The sequence below is a fragment of the Aythya marila genome, assembly GCF_965140915.1.
Source record: "Aythya marila genome assembly, chromosome: 25".
In the NCBI taxonomy this organism is placed as follows: Eukaryota; Metazoa; Chordata; class Aves; order Anseriformes; family Anatidae; genus Aythya; species Aythya marila.
In genome coordinates, this window is record NC_139066.1 from 5605582 (window position 1) to 5626951 (window position 21370).

General features: G+C 54.6%; 1 protein-coding gene across 2 annotated transcripts; it reads left to right on the forward strand.

Moving 5' to 3' along the window:
* Positions 1–630: 630 nt before the first annotated feature.
* On the forward strand, positions 631–16929 carry PIP4K2B (phosphatidylinositol-5-phosphate 4-kinase type 2 beta). 2 transcript variants are annotated; one of them, XM_082778944.1, is made up of 10 exons: positions 631–750; positions 7669–7766; positions 8434–8530; positions 11886–12038; positions 12561–12707; positions 13124–13162; positions 14268–14381; positions 14760–15018; positions 15378–15481; positions 16105–16929. In XM_082778944.1, exons 1-10 carry the CDS (start codon positions 730–732, stop codon positions 16183–16185), a joined length of 1113 nt encoding a protein of 370 aa, XP_082635070.1. In that variant the 5' UTR covers positions 631–729; the 3' UTR covers positions 16186–16929. The 2 variants fall into 2 exon arrangements, with proteins under 2 accessions (XP_082635070.1, XP_082635071.1); XM_082778945.1 differs by lacking the exon at positions 15378–15481.
* Positions 16930–21370: the final 4441 nt, after the last annotated feature.

Here is a 21370-nt window from a genome sequence, read left to right on the forward strand (position 1 = left end):
AGACCACCTTGGGGCGGGGAGGGAGGGGGGGGCGGATTTTATCTGCCCGTTCTTTTCCCAGCGGCCGCTCCTCGCCGAGCCGCCCGCCGCAACCCAACCCCGTTTCTTTTCGCTCCGCTCCGCTCGCACCGGGGCTAACCGGTGACCGGCTCCGTTTCGCCGCGCGTTCAGCACCCCCGTTATTTATCCCCCCCCCTCCGCTCCGCCATATGGTCCCTCCCAGCCCCGCCCCCTCCCTCCGCCATCTTGGCGCCCCCTCAGCGCGGCGCCGCCGGGGCTCGGCCGGGCGCGGCGGAACGAACCACTGCGGGGGCAGGCGGGGGGGGGGGAGCTGAAAAAAAGACAGGGAGGCGGGGACGGAACCACCTCAGCGAGGTGGGGGGGGGGAGGGAAGGAACCGAGGGGCCAGGCCGGCGCCGGGGCTTGACAGGGGCTGGGCGGTACCATTGGGGGTGTGTGTGGGGGGGGGGAGGCGCCGCGCCGGGCGGGACCATGCGGTAGGGGAGGGGGGGGCGCGGCCGGGGGCTCGGGGGCTCCGCCATGGCCTCGAACTGCGCGGGGGGCTCGGCGGCGGCGGGGGGGGGAGGAGGGGGAGGTGGGGGGGGTGGGGGGGTCGTGGGGGGGCTGAGCTCGGCGTTGAGCGCCAGCAAAACCAAGACGAAGAAGAAGCACTTCGTGTGCCAGAAGGTGAAGCTGTTCCGGGCCTCCGAGCCGCTGCTCAGCGTCCTCATGTGGGGGGCCAACCACACGGTGAGCGACCCCCGGGACCCCACGGTGCCCCCCCCGGTTCACCCCCGGTTCCCCCGAGCCCCCTTGGTTACCCTGAGCCTCCCCCGGTTCCCCCCCGGACCCCCCCAGTTCCCCTCAAGCCCCCCCTGGTTCCCCTCTGGACCCCCCCGGTTCCCCCGAGCCCCCCCCCGGACCCCCCTAGTTCCCCCCAAGCCCCCCCCGGTCCCCCCCCCCCCCTCCCCAGGCCCTCACCGAGGGGCTCACACCCCCCCACACCCTCCCACACCCCCTCATACCCCCCCCATCCCGGCCCCTGGGCGCCCACCCCATGAGGGGGGCTCCGTGGAACCCCCCCCGGTCCCCTTGGGCCCCCCCCCAGCCCCCCTCGACCCCTCCTGTCCCCCCCAGCCCCCTGTCCCCCCGGGGCCGTCCCCTCCCCGGCTCCCTCAGCCCCCCCCGGGCCCTCCCTCAGCCCCCCCCCAGCTCCTCACCCCCTCCTCAGCCCCCCCCCTGCTCGCTCAGGGCCCTGCCTATTTTTTTGGGGGGCTCCCCTGCGTCCCCTCGTTGGCTGTGCAGGAGCCCTGACACCTCCCAGCTCCATCCTAAATCCCTCGGGCACCGTTTGCCACCCGCCTCCCTCTGCTTTAGGGCTCTCAGCTGCCAGAACCCCGGCCCTGTGCTCCCGGGGCCCGGCCTCGGTTTCCCCCGGGGGTCGGTACCGGGAGCAGCTCCCGGGGAAACGCCTCCGGGGCCACCTCCGCTGCTCGTCCCTAAGAGCAGCCCGTCCTCATGGGCTCCTCTGGAAGCCTCCCCTCTCTGTAAGGGCTGGCACAGACCTGGCACAGGAAGGGCAGCAGGGATGCAAGCAGTGGCTGCTGCTCCGGGAGGTGCTGCAGGTGCCCAAAGGGTTCAGGATCCTCATCCCTTCGGCGGATGCACCCTCGGGTTCAGGCGCCCGTTTCCCTGTTGCATTAATGGGGGATTTCTAGAGAGCGAAAAGGGTCGGGGTTTATTCTTTGCAGAAGCAAATAACGCTCTGGAAACACAGAATTACGTTCCCAGCTCGCGTGACAACGGAATGAAAGCTCCCAAGTGCAGCTCAGCGCCGCATTGTCTTCCTCAAAGGATCTTCCCAGTGCTTGCTGCTCGCTGGCTTTGATCAGCGATGCTGTTAGGAGCCGTGAAGAAACGGGGAAATCGGGGAGATTCCTCCCGGTTCCGTTTGTGGGCTCCTAGGGCTGGTTGCTGCTCGGTGGCAGCGAGATGTCCCCTTTTAGCTGCCCGGTGCTGGGAGCTCTGGCATCATTTTTAGGCTCGGGGTCAGGGCGCTGTAACTTTTGGAGCACTTGGCCGTGAAAACACTCGGGCACGGGGAAGGAGGCAAGCTGATGGCTGTGGGGGAACGCCGAAGCAACGAGCTGCATCGGATGAGTTTATGAAGGAACCGCTGCCAGAAACGAGGACCGTACCCCGAGGGGCTGGGGAAGGGTTCAGCAAACTTCAGCCGTGACCTCCTCACCCTCGGGCAGGCACCCAGCGTTTCCCAGCAGATTCTTTCCTATTTTATTCCTCCAGCTCGCTGCCTCTGCTCTCGGCTTGCGTTGGGGCGAGCCTTGGGGTGCCTGGAAGGGCCGGGAGCTGGCGTGGCCGTGCCGGAGCGTTTGTGGTTGCTCAACACACCCAAAACTGCGCAGAGCAGGGCGAGGTGTTGGTGTCCCGCTTATCCAGCGAGCAGAATTGCTGGTGCTGCCCCAGCAGATGGGTCTGGGCAGCCCGTGAGGATCTTCAGGAGAGGCTTTGAACGTCGTTAGGTATCTTACAGGGGATTCTGCACCCCAGTTTTTCAGGGCAGGGTGGATCCCGGGGCTGTGGGACCTGCCCCGGGGTCCCTGCGGCACAACGCGCTGTCAGAAACGTGGCATTGGGATGAACTTTCCCGTGGACGAATCAAACAAACAAACAAAGCGAGCGTTTTATGCAATCCTCCGTCTCTGCTGAGTGAGGAAATTCTCTTGGGTCCATTAACGGAGCCTGGCAGCGGCTCGGCCCTGCCTGGTGTTCGAGCAGGCGGACCGGCAGCTGCTGCGAGGGCAGGAGGAGAGGGCTGGGGGGCACCGGGAGCAGCCACGGGGCTGGAGAGGGGCTGGGGAGCATCTGGAGCTGCGATGTTAGCGCCTGGAGAGCAGGAGCTGGTTCTGGAATACCGCTTGGAGGAGGTTCTGTTCAGATCCTCAGCTGGGTCCGGGCCGTCCCGGTGGTCCCCAGCCAAAACTGGGAGCAATCGGAGCCGGGGTGGGGCTGAGGCTGGCGTAAACGGGGCCAAACGTGGGTGGTGTCAGCCCAGCAGCCAGATTTCGAGCCAGAAAACCACGGAGGGGAGAGGACCCCGCGTGGGATCTTGCGGCTAAGAGGAGGGAGCCGCGTCCTGGAGGTTCGCCCTCGATTTCTGCCTCTGTCAGCTGCTAGCTGGCACTGAGCGATCCAGCAAACGTGGAGATGGCTCCGTGGAAGCTCTGCTCGTGCCTGCTGTTGTCATGGCACTGGGGGAGGCGACGCGGCTCCGCGGCTCCCTGCTCCTGGTGCCTCCTCGGGAGCCCCCCGGCAGCGAGGGGAGAGCCTCGGTGGGGCGCGACGCCGCTCCTCACAGATCCCTGAGGGTCCGGGGATGCTGGCAGGCGTTAAAAAAATCCCATTTCTGTTGAAAAGGGGGTGATCTTTTAAAGCAGGGACTCCAGGAGCTGCTTCCCTTGGGGGAAATGAGGAGAGAGCTGCTGGGGGGCAGCTCAGCGAGCAGCGCGGGGCTCAGGAGCCAGCACTGCTGCAGGATGCGGGTAGGAGGCTGAACCTTTGTGCTCCTCAGCCCCGTTTGCCCCCCCGGGGGTACAATATTGCCTGCTCTGCCCGTGCTGCAGCCCGTCAGGGTGTGGGACTGCTCGCCAGCAGGCTTCTGAGTGCTTTGATCCCAAAGAGGAGGCTCCGCGATCACCGGGAGCTTCCCTCTCTCTCAAGGCACGCCGGCGTCCCCAGGGCGCTGGTAGAAATTATCAACTCCAAGAATCATCACAGCGTTGCACGGGGGTTTGTTGGGCCGGCTGCTGATTAATCATGCTCTAATTCATGGAAAAACGGTGGGTTTGCTCCCTCTAGCCCTTGCCTGGTTGTTCCGTGCTGAGAGCTGCAAAGTTTTGCTGCAGGTTTGGGTTCGTCTCCGTGCTGGTCGAGGTGATTTTTTGCTGCACGTGTCCCAGCTGCTTCCTCGGGGTGCTGTGAGGTGGAGCTGGCGTGCAGGAGCTACCTGGAGGTGCCGGGCTGAAAGGCTGAGAGGAACAAAGCGTTGGTATTTTCCTGCACGAGTTCCTGTCGTAAAGAATCCCGGAGAGGAGGCTCTCACGCTCCATCATCTGGATCCTGTTAGTAAACAAATTGCGTTTTCCCATCCATTTGCTAATGGTAATTGCCACTTTGAGGCTCCAGTCAGGTTTTGAAACCAAATTGTGCCTGGCCCGTCCGTTCTGACAGCTGTCCCTGAGCGGCACGGAGTATGGAAACGTGATTTATTGACAAAGGAATTGGCTTTGGTGGCAGGGACAAGTGATCAGCCGCGGATAAACCCAGGGTCCTGCTGACCACTGCTCCTCTGCTGCCAGGCAGAGGGGCGAGGAGGGAGAATTGAGGCTCAGGGGAGAAGGGGGGGGCTCTCCTCTTGCCTCCCTCGCCTGCTGCTGTCCTGACACCTTGTCACCCGCTGCCTTGTCCCCTGCTGGGACAACTCCGGGCACGGGGCTGTCCTTTGGTCTCGGAAGGAGGTGAGAAACCAGCCGGGAGTTGTGAAGCATCCCTCCAGCAATGCCTGGTGAGGATGCCAGGCGGTTTGTCTGAATTGAGGCTTGGTTTTAAATCCCCTGGGACCCTCCCAGCCCGGTGTGTGCCCAGTTTTCTGTGAGGCCGTCGGGTTTGAGCCCTGCGTGCTGTGACCTGGGGCAGGACCAATTTCGTGGGAGCTGCTGCTTGGTGCAGGTGGCAGCAGCAAGATGCTCTTCTCGGTGGTGCTGTCAGCTCAGGGCTGATCCCTGTTGGGGATCTTTCTGCCCAGTGGGGAAATGGGAAGCTCCTGGCGTGAGGAAACCCTGCAAAAACAGGCTCGTGTGCAAGAGGATTCAAAGACAGGTTCGGTCTGAAGGGCTGGATGGTTTGGAGAAAGCCAGCACCGCGCTGGCACCAAGAGCTCGTGCTCCACAGCAGCACCTCCGAGGTTTTTACAGCTTGGGGACCTCTAAATCCTTTGCAGGAGGGGGTTGTGGAGATGCCCCAGGCACAGCCCTGCCCGAGAGCCCTCTGCCCACCTCGAGGCCAGCCCCGTGGAGAGCTCCAGAGCTCCGGGCACGCTTGGTACGGGTGGGATCCACCCGGGGGACACAGCGGGGTCAGGCTGAGGGACTGCCGGGCACCTGGGTGCTGGGCACCTTGCTGTGACCTTGCCTCCCGTGGCATAAATGCCCGGGGCCACGCTCTGCTAAATATAATCTGCTGCACGCCGCTGCCTGGGGAGAAGGCGAGAGAGCAGACGTGTGCCAGGCGCTCGTCACGGCGCTCCCCGAGGCTGCTCAGATTCCACCACGATAAGCGCAGGAGAGGAGCCCTGCGGGGCAGCGCCGGCCGCTGCTCTTCTCTGCTTGCTTTGGGGCCAGGTTTGGTGGTTTTGGGTGGTGCTGATGCGTGGAAAGGCCCTGCCACTCGTGGGATTGCCCCGCGAGAAGGCAGGGCTGGGGTCTCCCCTACCCACGGCACGGGGTGGGGGCTTCTCCTTCCTCTTCCCTCGGGGTCCTGAGAAAAGGATCAAGCGCTGGAGTTGTGGGAACATGCAGGGCACGTCCCTCTTACCGAATAAATCAGTCAATCAGCCCCAAACCGTGCTTCATCTCAGGCTGGTGGCAGGAACCAGGAGCCATCTAATGGTGGTGGAGGACCTGCCGCGAGCGCTGGGACCACGGGCGGCCACCTCAGCTCCTTGGGGAGCTCCGTGAGGCAGCAATCCGTGGCACAAATCCCTTCCTTCTCCCTGTCCTCCAGAGCCAGGATCCCAAAGCATCCAGAAAGCTCTGCTGCACGCAGCTGGAAGCTGGGAGAGGTTTGCTTTGGGGTTTCTGCTTTGGGCAGAAACGAGGACACCCGGAGACGTCTTGAGATCTCGCTTTGCTCGCGCTCCTCTCTGAATTCCTGGCAGGGAGGAGAAAATCTCCCGACTGCTGCTCCCTCCCAGCCATCAGCACCCTTCCTCTGTGCTGGAGCAGGGCTGCAAACGGCATCTTTGTGCCTCGGCACCGCCGGGAAGGGGGCTGAGAGCAGGCGTGGTGCTGCCGGGCTTCCCCTCCCGTTAGACAGCCGTAATTAGGGCTGGAGGCAGCACCTCTGGCTCGGCACAGGGTTAGCAATTTTCTCTTCCCCTTTCTGCCAGCGGGAAGGTGACAGCAGGGGGCTCGCCGGGGCTGAGACGTGGACCCCGGGGTTTGAGAGCCTCCCACTGGTGTTTTTCCCTCTCCCTTTCCCTCTCCTTTCCCTCTCGCCCAAGGGCTCGCTCGGTGCAGGATGAAGCCCGTGGCTGAAGCCGGGGAGGTTTTGGCCTCCTGCTCTGCTGTGATCACAGCCCAGGGAGGCGTGTGACGTGATTTATGCATTCCCCACACGTCCCGAAGCACTTCATGGGAGTGCTTAATGCTCCTGGGTGCTGCTGTGAAGGAAATACCGGGCAGGGCTTCAGGGAGCACCGGCGGGGCTCTTGGCGGAGCGGCGGCCGCTTTCCTTTCTGCTGCTGTGCTGTGTGGGATGGCAGCCTCTGAAAATAGGCACCGTTCCTCCTTGCGGCGCGTGTCTGTGTCTTTCCAGTCTGACGTTTGTTAAATCTGGTCTGGTTTTTCCATCGGGAGCGACAGGGAGAGGATGTGAAAAGTGCCCACCTCACCGGGGCGGCCTCGTGCGCCTCCGTGCCCCTCGCGGAGCCGAGCTGTGCCGCGGATCCCGCTGCAGGATGGTTTCTTCCTGCTTCTTTTTGCCTCCAGCTCCTCGCAGGAGACGTGGCAGCATCTCCGGGCTGTTTGTGCACGCAGGGAGCCCCAGCACCGGGCTCCGTGTCCCGAGGCTGGCAGCCTGCACCCCGTCCCCACGCGGCAGGAAGGTGCCAGGCGTGCTGGGGGTCACCCGTTCTGCTGGGCTTTGGGTGCTGGGAGCAAAACCTGGAGCTGGCAGCTGCCAGAGCTGCCTGCAGCTCTCCAGCACTGCCTGCTCTCGAGCTCTGGCTCCTCGTTAGGGCACTGCCTGGGGCAGGGCAGCCCAGCACCACCAGCAGTGGTGGCCGCGGGGCGCTGCGGCATGAGCCTGTCCGTAGGATCTTAGCTGAGCGTTCCTTCTTCTGCTCCCCTCTGTCCCTGTGGCTGCCACACATGGCTGAGGAGCAAAAACAATCGAGTGGAGTGACTCATCCCTCCGGAGAAGGTGGGATAAAGAGCAACCAGAGACAGCAAACATGGAAACAGCACCCGCAGGGAGCTGCGCGGCGCTGCCCGCTCCGTGTGCTGGCTGCTCGTGGTGGAGGAGCTGCCCATCCGTGGCTTGTAGCACCGAGAACCAGTCCAGAAGTGGGCTGATGCAACGCTTCCCAAATAAAGGCAAAGGGGAGGTATTTAAGACATGAAATCTGCTGTTTCTTGGTCTGTAGGTTGGGCTCGGTTCTAAGCTGGATCCTAAACGATCAGAGGAAAGGGCTGAGGGTGGCTGGGGAGCACTCTCCCTGTGATTGATTCAATGAGAGGTGTCTGAGCAGCCCGATGGGTTATAGCCCTGCAAAACCAGCTCCTGGGGTAGCTGGCGTCCCGTGAACCCATGGTTGGTAGCTGCAGGGCGGTGGAATATGGGTTTTGAGTCTGCTTTTCCTTTCTCTTTCAGATCAATGAACTCAGCAATGTTCCCGTCCCTGTCATGCTGATGCCCGACGACTTCAAAGCCTACAGTAAGATCAAGGTGGACAATCACCTATTTAACAAGTAAGCGTGAGCTCCACAGCTTATTTGTACCTAAAACCCTTTGTGTAGGGGCAGCTGGTGGGGTGGAGGCCTTTGGGTTTGTTCCCTGCTCTAATGCCAAGAGGATCTGGCCCTGCCAGGAGCACGTAGCAGGACACGGGGACGTGGGAGGGGGATGTCCCCCAGCCCTGGGGGTTGCTGTGCCGGGCAGCGAGGGGTAGGGACGGTGCTGGGCTCGTTGGAGTGCTCTGGAGCGTGCCAGGCTGGAGCTGAGTCAACCTCTCCGTGTTCTGGGCGAGGTTTGGCTCACGCTGACCTTTATTTTGATGCCCCGGTGATCTGATCCGGCCTGAAATCAGAGCTTCCCCCCGATTTCCTCCAGCTTTTCATCTCAAACAGCAGCAGCGTGTGGCAGGGGGCAGCTGCGCTACCGAACGGAGCAAAGCGACGAAGGAGGAGGAAAGAGAAATTATTCTGTCAAACCTGGCAGGAGTCAAGGCTCCTGCCAGCAGTCCTGCACCAGATGACTTCTGTAGGCATCCAAAAAGGGGCAAACATCGGCAGAACGGGGCCCTCGTGGGCAGGAGGGGGCTTGGATATCCGGGGTGGGTGATGTAGTGGGAGGCGAAGGGAGCCTGGTTTCACCAGCTGATCGTTTCACAAGGATCTCTGTTCTGCTTTGCCCTAGGGAGAACTTGCCAAGTCGCTTTAAATTTAAGGAGTACTGCCCGCTGGTGTTCCGAAACCTCCGGGAAAGATTTGGGATTGATGATCAAGACTACCAGGTACCTTCTCTCCTCTCCCTGCCCTCCTGAATCCGTTCTCTGGGACACAATAACAAAGCTGGGGGAGAAAACACAGTACCGACATTATTTGTGGTCAGTTTTTTGGGTTTATAAGCACGGTTTGAATGGTTTTACCGTTGTCCCCCAGCAGCGGAGCAATCACAGGACGAAAAGATGATCCCTGCTCCGGAGAGCCCATGGTGTGGGCAGGGGCTGGGGGATAACAACGAGCCAGATCTGCAGGGAACGTGAGCCTGTCGTGTTTCTGTAGGTTTGGGTGCTGCTTTAAGTGCTGAATTGGGTTTTTCCAGGTGAAAAGTGAAAGATGCTGCAGCTCTGCCAGCAGGGCCACCCTTGGGTGCACAGCCTCACACACAGGAGGCTGTGCAGAACCCGCTGCTCAGAGGCCACTTAGATGAGGGGAAAGCCAGCGGGGCAGAAGAGGGTGGCTTTGATCTCTGCGTGGCCTTTAGCCGGCCGAGTGCTGGGTAATTAAACCCCTTATCTTTGGCACTCCGCTGCCCTTGATACAGGCGGGCATGGCGCCAGCACTGAGTGGCCGAGGGCTTCAACCAAAATGCTCAGCAACCTGCCAGCCCAGAGCAGCACGTTGGCGGGGCTGAGGGCTGCAAGCTTTGTGCTCTTTCTGTTCTTTATTTCCCGTGAATCTCGCTGAGCTGCTTCTCCCTGGTGGTACGGCCACTCGTGCGTGTGTGTGCGCCTTCCCCACGACTCTCTGAGGTCTCCCCATGTCTAGGTTGTTGCCTGAGCAGCTCCTCTTCTGAGCTTGATGGAACAAAGAGCTGGGTTTGCTTAGCTTAGTGAGGAACTGGGGGTACCCCACCTGGTTTCTGGTCTCGTGGCACGAGGAGCAGATGCGTAGCACCTGCACCCCTTTTCTGCCCCGTCCCCAGACCCAGGGGGGAGCTCTTGGGTCCCTCTGTGAGAAGGGACAACCTCTGAGGACACTGGCATCGGAGCCAGGGGCTTTTTGCTTCTTTTTCTGTGTCTCAGTCGCCTCTGCTGGCTGCTGGGGACCGTCCTCCTCCTCTGCTCCCTGCCCCATCGTGCTGGAGCCAGGCACACTGAGGGTGTTTGCTCAGCAAGACGCCTTTTTGGTGCAGAACTGATGGTTTGCTTTGTTTTTCTTTCACAAGGGGCCGGCCATCCCCAGGGGGAGCAGTAAAAGCTGGCTGCTGCCCCGCTCTGGGTGCCAGCCCAGCTCCCTGGAGGATTATTCCTTCTCCTTTCCCCCTCGTCCTGCTGTGCCCGTTCTCTGGGCAGCAGCACCCTGCCCCTGGGCTGCCTGGGCTGGGGCACTGCTTTGTGCTGCCTTCCTCCGTGCCCCTTAATGCACTCCTTGCATGCAGTGAAGTGATTTCTGCTAATTATTCTTTCTCCCTGTCCATCTCCTGTAGTATATTTTGGAAGTTTTTTTTCTCTTTGTGTTTAAGAAGTGGTCAAAACCATAGGAAGTGCTGTAGGAGCACCCCCAGCCCTCTTGGTTCCCATGACCTGGTCTGTCCTTTACACCTCACTTGTTGCTCCGAAGGATTGCTTCTTCCACCTCGGGCAGAGCCGTTCGGCTGTTTAAAAGTCTCTGGTTAGAACAGAAAGCAGAAAACGTTTATCGAGCTAAATTCAGGTGGGTAAAATGCAGTGGGAATTGAGCCAGGATGCTAAATATAACGCTCCAGCTCTGGAGGAGGTGGAAATGACAGGAAGGGAATGAAGTAAACCTAAGGGCTGGGAGTTTGGTAATGTCCATATGTGGTCACAGTTTCTGCTTCCCATCTCCTCCAGCAGAAACGCTCTGTGGTTTTGAGGTGAGGGGTGATTAAACTGTGTAGCACGGACTCGTTTGCAAATGTCAGCAAGAAGTGAGGGTTTTTTGTTTGCCTTTATTTTCCTGACAGCTTCTAAAGCCATTGGCAGGAGCAGAGTTTTTCCCCTGCTTCATTAAAGTTTTAAAGGCTTTAAATGCCTCGTTCTGAAAGGAAACCTCTCGGCTCGCTTGCAGCGTGACACGGTAAATCCCTGGGTCTCAGCAGGCTCTGCTCTCCTGCCTGTCTGCAGAAGAGCAGGCTCCCTCTGCTGTCTGCTCCTCAGACGGCTGAAAGGAGGCGAGAACGGTGTAATGGGTAGCTAAAAAAATACATCCCGGGCTGCTCTGCCAGCCCTGAGACCCTGAAAGACATCACCTCGAGCTAACGACCGCGGCTCAGGAGTCAGTGCTGCTGTGTCTGGGAGCACAGCTGTCCCCAGCTGCACCAGTGGTGAGGAAATACCAGTTTGAGCCTTGTACTGGGGGTTGACAAAATGGCTCCTGAGCACACGCAGGTGACTGGAAAGCGGTTTTTGAGCAGTGGCAGAGGAGCCTGGCGACCTGCTCAGGTCAGTCTGGGAGAGTTGTGGTTGAACAGAAGGATGGGGCTCGCAGAAAGTCCTCCCACCTGGGAAAAGGGATCGGGGTGGATGAGAACAGAGCCGTGGTGTGGCTCAGGGAAGGAAGCAGGCAGCTGCTCTGCGGTCTGCTTGGGATTTTCCAATTGTGCTGCACGTACAAAAAGAAGCTGCAGTGCTTCGTTGCTAAGGGTGGAGACAGGGAGATGAAGACAGATGCTGCTGGTTGTTGGAGGAACAGCCAGGCTATTTATACTCACAATCCTTTTCATCCGATTGTAGGAATAACTGGCTTCTGGTTTCTGAATGACCTGTGAAGAGTTCCTGAGACTTTTGCCAGCTTGGGCGTTGCTTTGGGGTGGGAAGGAAGGCAGGCCGCTCTCGTTCGTTTTGTTCCCTTTTTACTTAAACCCTGGAAATATCCTGACAGCTCTTTGTTTCCCAGGAGGAAATCCTAAGAAGTTTTCACAGAATCACAGAATTTATAGGATGGAAGAGAGCTCTAGATCATCGAGTCCAACCTCTTTTGATACTGCCTTCTTAAAAACCAATTAGTTAATGAATAAGAATAATAATAATCTTCAGAAGTGCGTGCCAGGTGTGGGAGTAGGACAATGTTAACAAAGTGAAGGCCTAGGTGAAAGCTCTGAACTCCACGTTCAGACTTCTCAATAAGTCAAGTGGGCTTTAACCTCAGCAGTTCTGAGCTCGAAGATGCTTTCTGATTAAGTCACAGCTCGTTTGTGTGTGTGCTCGGGAGCTGGGCTGGGACACGGCCACGGCTACGAAGCATCACGTCCCTGGGCTGGCTTTTCTTCCAGAGCCAGGCCGTGGAGCTGGTCCTGGTCACCCGTGCCTCACCTGCCTTCTGAGACTTCTCTTCTTTCTTCTCCGGGGGGGGTGGCAGCTCCTGCCTCTCCTCCTCCTCACGTTTCTCTTCTGTTTCCCTCAGAACTCGGTGACGCGAAGCGCCCCGGTGAACAGCGACAGCCAGGGCCGCTGCGGGGCCCGCTTCCTCACCACCTACGACAGGAGGTTTGTCATTAAGGCGGTGTCAAGCGAGGACGTGGCGGAGATGCACAACATCTTAAAGAAGTACCATCAGGTAGGGGGAGGCTGGAACGCTGGGAGGGGAGGTGGCAAACGGCTCGGGATGTGCTGGAGAACTGGAGCTCGGATGCGCAGTGAGCGACCTGGCGGAGCTTGCAAACAGCTTTTGCAGAGGAAAGCAGCGTTGTTCCGTCACACCTGGGAGCCAACTAGGGCTTGCCAGCCTGCTGCTTCACAGCTCTGAGTCCTTCACAGCTCACCCTGTCACCTGCCTCAGTGAATGATGAAGTTACCTGAGCCCTGTAAGCATGCTCCGAACTCAGTGCTTTGAATGAGCCTTTCCAAAGGGGCTGGGGAGGAGGCAGCTGCTTGCAGCTGGGAAGAGAGGCAAGTGGCACCACTGGAAATGTTCTGCCCTGGCCCATGTTAGCTGCCAGTCCTTTGCTCCTTACTTTCAGATCCGTTTGCATAACCCCAAGAAGTGATATTGGCCAGTGCCAACAGCAGACCTGCCCTGCTGTGTCCTGTCAGGGGTGGGCTCTGTCTGACAGTGCTGTCCTTCTCTCCCCTTCCCCAGTTCATCGTGGAGTGCCACGGGAACACCCTCCTGCCCCAGTTCCTTGGCATGTACCGGCTCACCGTGGATGGAGTGGAAACCTACATGGTGGTTACCAGGAACGTGTTCAGCCACAGGCTGACTGTGCATCGGAAATACGACCTGAAGGTGAGCGTCTGGGGGCAGTCACGGAAGGGAGGGCTCCTTTTCTGGGAGGGCGAGAGTTGGTCTTCGTAACACCTGCTTGGGAAGGTCCAGAGACCCAGGTTTTGGGGTCTCTGGCTAGGGCTTCACTTAAGACTCAAATGACATTCAGTTCTCCTATTCCAAGCAGCCTGTGCTACACCAGGGAGGCCTGCAAGTCTGTCTCAGGCATGAAAAGGGATTTGATACTGGTTTTAAAATATTGGGGGGGGAACATGGTTTTTTGTTTGTTAGGTGGTTTGTTTTTTTTGTGGTTTGTTTTGTTTTGTTGTTTTGTTTTTTTTTTTTTTTTTAACCTGCACAAAGGACTTAAATGCTGTCAATAAATTCCTCAGGAATATAAACACTGTGCAACAACGACCTCTTTATTCTTTTGCTAGGGCTCAACAGTATCCAGGGAAGCGAGCGATAAGGAGAAGGTACGGACTGTCCCCGAGCAGCCTTCCCTTCCTCCTGGTCTTTGGAAGCAGGTGGGATCCCACTGACTTCCCTCTTCCCAAGGGGTGCTGAGCAGGGGAAGTTAAACGGGCCCTGAGCAATACCCTGTGTGTGTGCCACCTTCCAGGCTGTGCCCAGGAACTGCTTGGGCAGAGATGGTACAAACCAGCCCAGCTCTTCTCCGATTCTTGGCGTATCTCACCATGTTTGTAAAATTGGCTCCTGGTGCCGTTAAGGGGAACCTGCAGCCAAGAATCCTGCCCCTGAAAACTTGGGCTCTGACACTGCCGTGGGAAGTCCTGGTGCTACTTTTCTGTTTGATTTGCACACACACATGGCCTTTGCAGGCTGGAGACCATAGAGGAATCCCATTTCAGCTTGCCCCAGAATTAGTCACTGTCATAAGCAAAGGAAGTTCCTCTTACACCAACAGCCCTGGCATCAAGGCACGGCTGCACGGTGCCCAAGTATCCCTGGCTCACTGGCTGTTTAGTCTCTGGCTTTTTCTGCTCGTGCAGTTTGTCTCAGACTACTCGTGTTGGATCTATATAAAGCCACCGCACGCTCATATATCATTCTAAGAAGAAAATAACTGAATTCCCAGTTGCACAAGGGGTTGTATGTTCTATATCCTTGAGAACTCCTCGGGGCCTGTTGCAAACAAATTCCTCAAAACACAGTGGTTTTAATTTTTTCCGCAAGTCTTCAGGGAAAGAAGCATTTTTTTCTTCCGCCAGTCAGAAAATAACAAAATGCATATCTTGTCTATTCTGGGAGCTGGTTGGATCGTCTCTGGCTAGAGCCCAGCTGTCAGCCTGCAGCACGTCTTCCTGGCAGTCTTTAAAGCCGAGTTGCTCTCTGTCTCCCTTCACCTCCCCTGAGGTACAGGGAGCACATGGATGTGCTGTGCTCTGCCTCTTGCGTTTTTCATGCTTAGTGGACAGGATGAGGCCTTACAAACAGGCAGGAGATGTTCTGGTGCCACCCCACACTCGATTTCTGAGCACTATCAGCACGTGGCTGAAGGAGCTGTATACCTGCCTTCCTCTGGGGCGTGGAGAATTTGACTTGGGCTTTTTGTTGCAGGCCAAGGATCTGCCAACGTTCAAGGACAATGACTTCTTGAATGAGGGTCAGAAGCTGCACGTTGGGGAGGAGAGTAAAAAGAACTTCCTGGAAAAGCTGAAGCGGGATGTGGAGGTAGAGTTTCCTGGGGACAGCTTTTACTCCCAGTGTGCCTCCCATACCTGGATTCTGGGGCCTCTGGCCCAAGCAGTCCAGCAGGGGCTGAGCAGCAGGTCACTCCTGCACCAGCCACACAAATCAGTCAGGATTGTGCTGGTGGCAGAGGGCATCCGAGTGCCTGGGTAGATTCTGTGGAGTAGAGTCTAATCTACTAATTAGTAAAAAATAAATAGTCTAAAAATAAATAGTAAATAATAAATAGTCTAATAAAAGGGTTTAGCTTTCACTACTGCACTTTCTTAGGGAGATATTGGGAGGGGCCGGACTGACGATTTCTGATCCCACATGGGTACTCTTTTCTTTTTCTTTTCCCCGCTCACCTCTTTCTCCCAGTTTTTAGCTCAGCTGAAGATTATGGACTACAGCCTGCTGGTCGGGATCCACGATGTTGACCGAGCGGAGCAGGAAGAGATGGAAGTGGAGGATCGGGCAGAGGATGAGGAGTGTGAGAACGACGGCCTTGGAGGCAACCCCATTTCCTCCTACGGCACGCCCCCCGACAGCCCTGGCAATCTCCTCAACTACCCTCGCTTCTTTGGGCCTGGAGAGTTCGATCCTTCTGTGGACGTCTATGCCATGAAAAGTCACGAAAGTGAGTACTGTGGAACATTGCCCCCAAGAGGGTCTGGAGGGCAGGGGAGGTGTCCTCTGGTCTGCCTGAGCTAAGTGGAGTGAAGGGCTGTCACAGAGGGACAGGGACCCTGCCGAGTGTGGGAGTGTTGAGTTTGAAAGGTTGGAAGTGATGCTTGGAGAGCAGTTAAGCGTTCAGGGAGTGTGGGGGTCTCTGCTGTGCCCTTTCCAGTCGTTCTCTGCCCTTCCCCAGCCTCCAGCTGCCTTGCTTTCTCTGCTGGTTGCACTGACACAGACCTGCCCTGTATTTCTTGAGGAGGGGGGTGCAGCCGGGCTTCGCTCACAGCTCAGGGTGTGCTAGCAACTCTCTTGCCTCGCTAGGTGCCCCCAAGAAGGAAGTGTACTTCATGGCCATTATAGACATTCTTACGCCATACGATGCGAAGAAGAAAGCTGCACACGCTGCCAAAACGGTGAAACATGGGGTAAGCAGCCTGCTGCATGCAGGGAGGATGGGCTCTGGGGCTTCTGCTTTGCCTGCGTGCCTCTGTGTGTGTGTGTGATGCCTTTTGACACCGATTTTCTACCAGTATGGGAATCCTCTGGTGATCCCTTGCCCAAGAACTGCTGTTCCTTCACTGTCTCCTCAGCCTGTCTTGAAAGATTTTCCCTCTGGTTGGTGGACAGCAAGACCCGAGGTTCCCTGTTCCTTCCTGGAGCAGAACAAATAATTATCATGCCTCTAGTCTGCCTCACACTGCGTTCGGGGCCAGGCCTCTTCCCTGGCATCAACTTCGAACTTCCCAAAAGGGCTCAAAAACCCCAGATTAGTGGGACGTGGAGTTTTTCATGCTTTTCCTCTTAAACCATAAAAGAACAACTGCAATGCTTTGACTCGGTGATCTGCAGAAGATGCAGAAGAAGCTAAAATCAGCTTGGGGATCTCTCTAGACCTGTTTTATCCTAGAACTTGCAGGCTCTGTTGTGGGTCTCTCCCAGCACAGCCAGGCCTTGTTGTCCTGATCGCTCCCTGCTGTCCTCCGTCCCCCACCCTTTGGGTTTGCCTCCCGAGGAGGGTGTTCTGACTTGTCTCCTCTCTGCCTTGCAGGCTGGGGCAGAGATCTCCACCGTGAACCCCGAGCAGTACTCGAAACGCTTCAACGAATTTATGTCCAATATCCTGACATAGTCATCTTCAGCCTTCAGCGAAAAATGAAGAGAAGAGGGGCTACTTCCAACCAGAGAACGCAGCCTGTGACACTAAAACAGACACTGTAGCAGCTTGTGGGGTGTGTGTGTGTGTGTGTTTGTGCGTGTGTGAGCAAGACTGAGTGCGTGGCACTGTGTGACTTACGAGAAAACTAATTCTAGGTGCACCCTCCAACAGTCCACTTGACCCAGGTGGAAAAGTGGGTTTTTGTTACAGAAGTGCCCAGACGTAGATTCGAGGGCTTTTTAAAACAAGAAAAGTGCATTGTTTCTGCACTGCTCTTTCTAATGACGTTTTCTCCTCTCTGATCAAGAGACTCCCGTAGGGATATGACATGTGGCACTGTACAAAAGGGTCGCTCTAGATCACATCCAGTGAGAGTGAAGCAGTGCCTGATTCCACAAACTACTACTTTTTTTTTTTTTTTTTTTAATTATTATTATTATTGGACTGTCTTTAACAGAAAGACATACGAGCCCTTTTATTTCCCTCTTGGTAGGAATTGGAAGGAAAATAGCTCACCATTTCGAGGACGGAAAATATTACTCTGATAAGGAGGAGTCGCTGAACTTTAGGTAAATTCAGACTGGGACACTTTATATTTTTTGGTTAATTTAAGTAACAAAACCTTTTTTTTTTTTTTTTTTTGTAACTGCACTTGATTTACAAGAAAGATGAGGGAAATGAACATCTACCAAAGATGATCGCTTAAAAAGGTGTAACTCCTAGAACTTCAAATGACAATGTGAGGAGTAGTAGAGACGTTGCACAACCTCAGACGATAATGTGCTCAGAGCCATCGTGCTTTAAATTGGCCAGCTATGAAGAGTTTGTGAAAGAAGAAGCAAAATGTGTTTTGTGCCCGTAGGTTTGGGATAGTATTTGACTATCTGGAACATTTCCCTCTTGCACCTCAGTCAGGAATTGCCATGTCTCTTAGATTATAGCTTCACATTGCGGTTCTGCCAGTGTTAATCTAGCTAATGTTCAGTCTTCCTTACTCACCCGATCTGCAACAGGTACTTGAATTTGTTTCCTGACAGAGGTTCTTTGCCTGGTTGGTTTGTTTTTGAGATGGCAATGTGACTTGCACACGAAGGAATTGGACTCGCCACCCGTGGGGAGTGCTGGGAGCTGGGGCTGGAGCGAGTCCCGCTGCTCAAGAGGACTCAGGACTTGAGCTGGAATGGCTTTTACTCTTTGCTCCATGCCCCTCTCTAGAGCAACAGTCAAGGAGTGGAAATATTCGAACACTTGCGCCAGATTCTCCCCCCATCCTTTCCTCCCCCCCCAGACTGGGACTGATCTGCGTGAATAACGTCCTGTTTTGTCTCCAGAACGCTTGTAATATTTTTCACAGCCAAGCTTGTCAGACTTGCTTTGGGTTTCGTTAGCTCCGCTGCACAACAGTTACAGATCTTTTGGTTCTTTTTTTAACCTCCTTTTTCTTTCTGAGCAGGATTTAGTGTTTTGAACCAAACTCTTGCAGTTGAAACATGTTGCTTATCTGCCTTGGAACTGTTTTCACATATGCCTTTGTTTCGGGAATAAGCTCTTCTGAATGTCTGTCCTGTGCTGTAACGCGTGCTACAGTTTGCTGTGTGGAACTTGGTCCTTTTGAGAGATAACTGGTGCTCATCCCATCCTGGTAATTTCCCTAGACTAACGCTAGCTCTGGTCTGGATTTTGGATGTGGGCCTGGGTGTTTGTGTCCAGACCCCCGCTCGCGCTGTGAATGCCGCAGGTCTCAGCTTCCAAGGGGACAAAAAAGGGGCTAAAGAGTGAGCCCGTGAGAGCGCACTGTAAATAGGGTGTCTGGGAAGTCACACGTGAATATCGGGGGTCGTAATGGGATACGAATCTTTACTCATTCGTGGGTCATTCCCTTTGATGTGGGACAAATTTCTTCTGCCTCTGTAGTCCGGTCCCTGTTTGGGGTAACGTGGGGGGCTAAGGCACCGTTGTCCGAGAGGCCGGAGAGCCTCGTGTCTTAAGGTGCCCAGCTGCCAAAGCCACAAAACAAGTGCAGGTATGAGGACACCTTGAAAAGGGAGGACTTAGAGGGTATTGTCAGCTTAGTTTTGTGGGCATTATATCAGTTGCTTTTCTCTTAAAAAAAATAAGCACTTACGTTTACTATCAATTGGAAATTAAATGCCAATCACTTTTTATTCCTGACAGTTTTAAAAATCTGCATTGAATCTGCAACTTTGGCCTGGTAAGTTTGCTGTTCTCCTTTTGGGAAACTAGCTTGTATTTTTTAAACTGTTTATCCTTAAATTGTGTTAAAAAGGAAGAAGAAAGGGGGGGAGGAGAGAGGGGGAAATCAGTGAACTGCAGACATCCTACGAGGAGACACTAAAAACCAAGCAACCCAAAGACAGAAGAATGGAGCTTGTGTAGCTAGGAGCAACGATTTCATTCACTGAAGTTCGTAAACAGGAATGAAATTAAGATGCAGTTAATTCCTGCAGCAGTCTTTACAGAACTGATCCCAAGGGCTTACGAGCAGCTAACTGTATTTTCGTACTCCACTCTGAACAAACTCCTGCTAGAATTAAATTGGATGTCTCTGGCCCAAGTGATACAAAAAAGCCCCGTGAACTCCATTCACTTTAGCACTTCCCCAATTCTGCCACTTCTGTCAAGTTGCCATACTGTGTGTATTAAAGTAATTAAATGCAATTTTCTCACTTAATGATGTATTACCCAGGTATGTAACTTTGTTTAACGTAAGCATTTTGTATATTGTTTACATTTTGAGAGGTAGCATTATGTTAAAAATGCTAATTTTTGTTTCTAGACAGTATTTTTATTACCAGAATAAGAGGTGAAGCTGCAAATATTTGATTTGTTTTTAAAAGGGACTTTTTCTTTTCTTTTTTTGTTGTTGTTGTTGTTTTGTTTTTTAATCTTGTTTTAGGTCACTTTTTTAACTCAAGTATTTAAAAAGAAAACCCAGCCCTTTCAATTCTGGTTTTACAACTGCTTGTGCTAGTTTGTTGTCTGTTTCTGGTGTGAATTTAGTTCTAGTTGGCTGAATGTAGATATTTCTGTCTGTAGCATGTACCCTGCGGAACACTTTACACTGAAGTGCGTTTGACTGACAACCACCCTCGGCTGCAAGAGTTGCAGTAGGTAGGCAGATCGCTCTGATCCCAGGCGTAGTGCAGGATTTCTCAAGTTGCAGTGCGATTCTTTGGTCAGCTGGAGTTTCAAAAAGGAAGAAAACCTTAGTGGGCAGAGTGACTCCAGTGCCTGAGGGCAGGGTGAGTGTGTGTCAGAAGGGAGCTGCTCGATCCATCGTCCTGCCTGTGCTGGGGGCCTCTCTCTTTCTGAACATGGGCCAAAAATGTCCAAATTTAAGAACTACAAACTGCTTTGAAGCCAGAGCTTGCCTCTTCCCTGCTGAGATAGCTCCTAGGCATAAAGAAGAGTGGGAGAGGAAGAAGGCAGAGTGCAGTCACTGTTTGAGTGCTGCTCTGCCCTTTTAGTGCAATAAAAACCACTCGAGAACGCTGATGGGTCACCCTTTAACAGGAGCCCCATGTTTGGAGGTAGCAGGCAGCACCCAGCCTTCGTGTCAGTGCCAGGGACAGGGCCTGGCAGCTGCGATATGTACCAAGTGTCAGTGGGAGTTCACTTCTCATGGCCAGGAGCAGAGGAATCCCCTCTCGGCTCACAGACCATCTCTGATTGATCAGGTTTTAATTGTAATAGCCATGAGCACAAAATCCCTCACAAGGAAAATTCTGGGGCAGTAGGTGACTCCTGGGTTCCTGTAAGTGAGGCTGTACTCCCACATCTGAGCATCCTGCTTTTAATTTGGTTTATCGTAGCCAGCAAGAGCACTACAGCCCTTGACTTACTTCTTTGTTGTCTGGGAGAAAAGCTCTGTGTTTCCCTCCGGAGCGCTGCCCCAGCTACTTCCAGTGGGAACTTTGATGGGGTCTCTCCTCAGCCCAGTTTAAGGCACAAAGCGAGGCTGTATGGTAGTCACAGGCCATGTTTGGTGTACAGGATGTCTCAGCAGCTGCCTCCCAGTCCTGTGACTACTAAGCAGTCTTTATAGAAGCCTCCCTTCAAGCTGCACACAGGTCAAAGTGTTCAACCCCGAGGTGGTACAGACCTTTCAGAAGTCAGTGTGTGTACTGAAACTTGGTTTGCAACACTGCGTAACCCATCTGCGACAGATCGTTATGATGCTAAGCTCCAAAAACAAAACAGCTCTCTTCTCCCCAGCCGTGTCTTAATGCCCCGTTTCAGGTTTGCCTGTCACCTTCCCCTACTTCTGCAGAGCCATTCTCCAGTATCCATATTAGCCACTACTGATTTTCCTTGCTCTTTGAAATGAATTCTTGTGTAATAGCAATGGCAACGCGTGGGGAACCAACTTCTGGTCATCCGTCGTTTTTAGTGGTTTTGGTTTTCACCACTCAGAACTTGTGCTGGTCTTTGTTTAGCTGCACACCGCTAAATGCAGCTGGATGGAGTTGTGTCAAGTGAGTGTATTACACACAGGTTACAAGGGTGGGCAGGGCTAATCAGTGCAACTGAAAAAATGTGAATAAATTAAGTTTAAAACTAAAAAAAAAAAAAATGCATTCTAGGTTTTTTCACTGCTGTTTTTTAAATAGGAATTTTAAGTCCTCTGTGCTTGTCTGTTTGCTAGGAGCAGTTTGAGACACTGTTACTGTTTTGAAATGCATGCATGTTACAAGATGAGTCTCCAACCAGAGAAAAATAAAATTAAAACTTTGTGTACATCTGTTCCTCATTGCTGTGCTGTGTAGTGTTCTCCTGATCAGCTGGTACTCCACGAGGCATGTGCTCGTTTTAAGTCCTGTATTAAACACAGCTGGAAAAGTCTGTTTATACATGCCTGGAAACCGGGGCTCTTAAGTAAAAACTAATTTTACCAAGTATTGGCTCTGAGAACAAATTAGAGCTAACAGGAAAAGCTCACACTGCCTCCAGGGAGGGGCTGCTGACTCCCTAGGATGCAGCTGAAGCTCTGCCACATGTAGGTGTGCCTGGAGACGTTAGGATAGGTGGCTTAGAGAAAGATAAGCTCTACCACTGTGTGCAACCCAAGCTCCTTCTGATAGCTTTAGAGATGAGAACTTAATTACCTACCTACCGTTCAGATACAAGAAAAGGAAAG

What these genes read in the sequence shown, in the direction of transcription:
- PIP4K2B (XM_082778944.1), top strand. Translation starts at nt 730, where the DNA reads ATGTGGGGGGCCAACCACACG. An exon ending in TCTTAAAGAAGTACCATCAG is followed by an intron (nt 12,039 to 12,560) that starts GTAGGGGGAGGC and finishes CCCCTTCCCCAG; the next exon opens with TTCATCGTGGAGTGCCACGG. An exon ending in CCAAAACGGTGAAACATGGG is followed by an intron (nt 15,482 to 16,104) that starts GTAAGCAGCCTG and finishes TCTGCCTTGCAG; the next exon opens with GCTGGGGCAGAGATCTCCAC.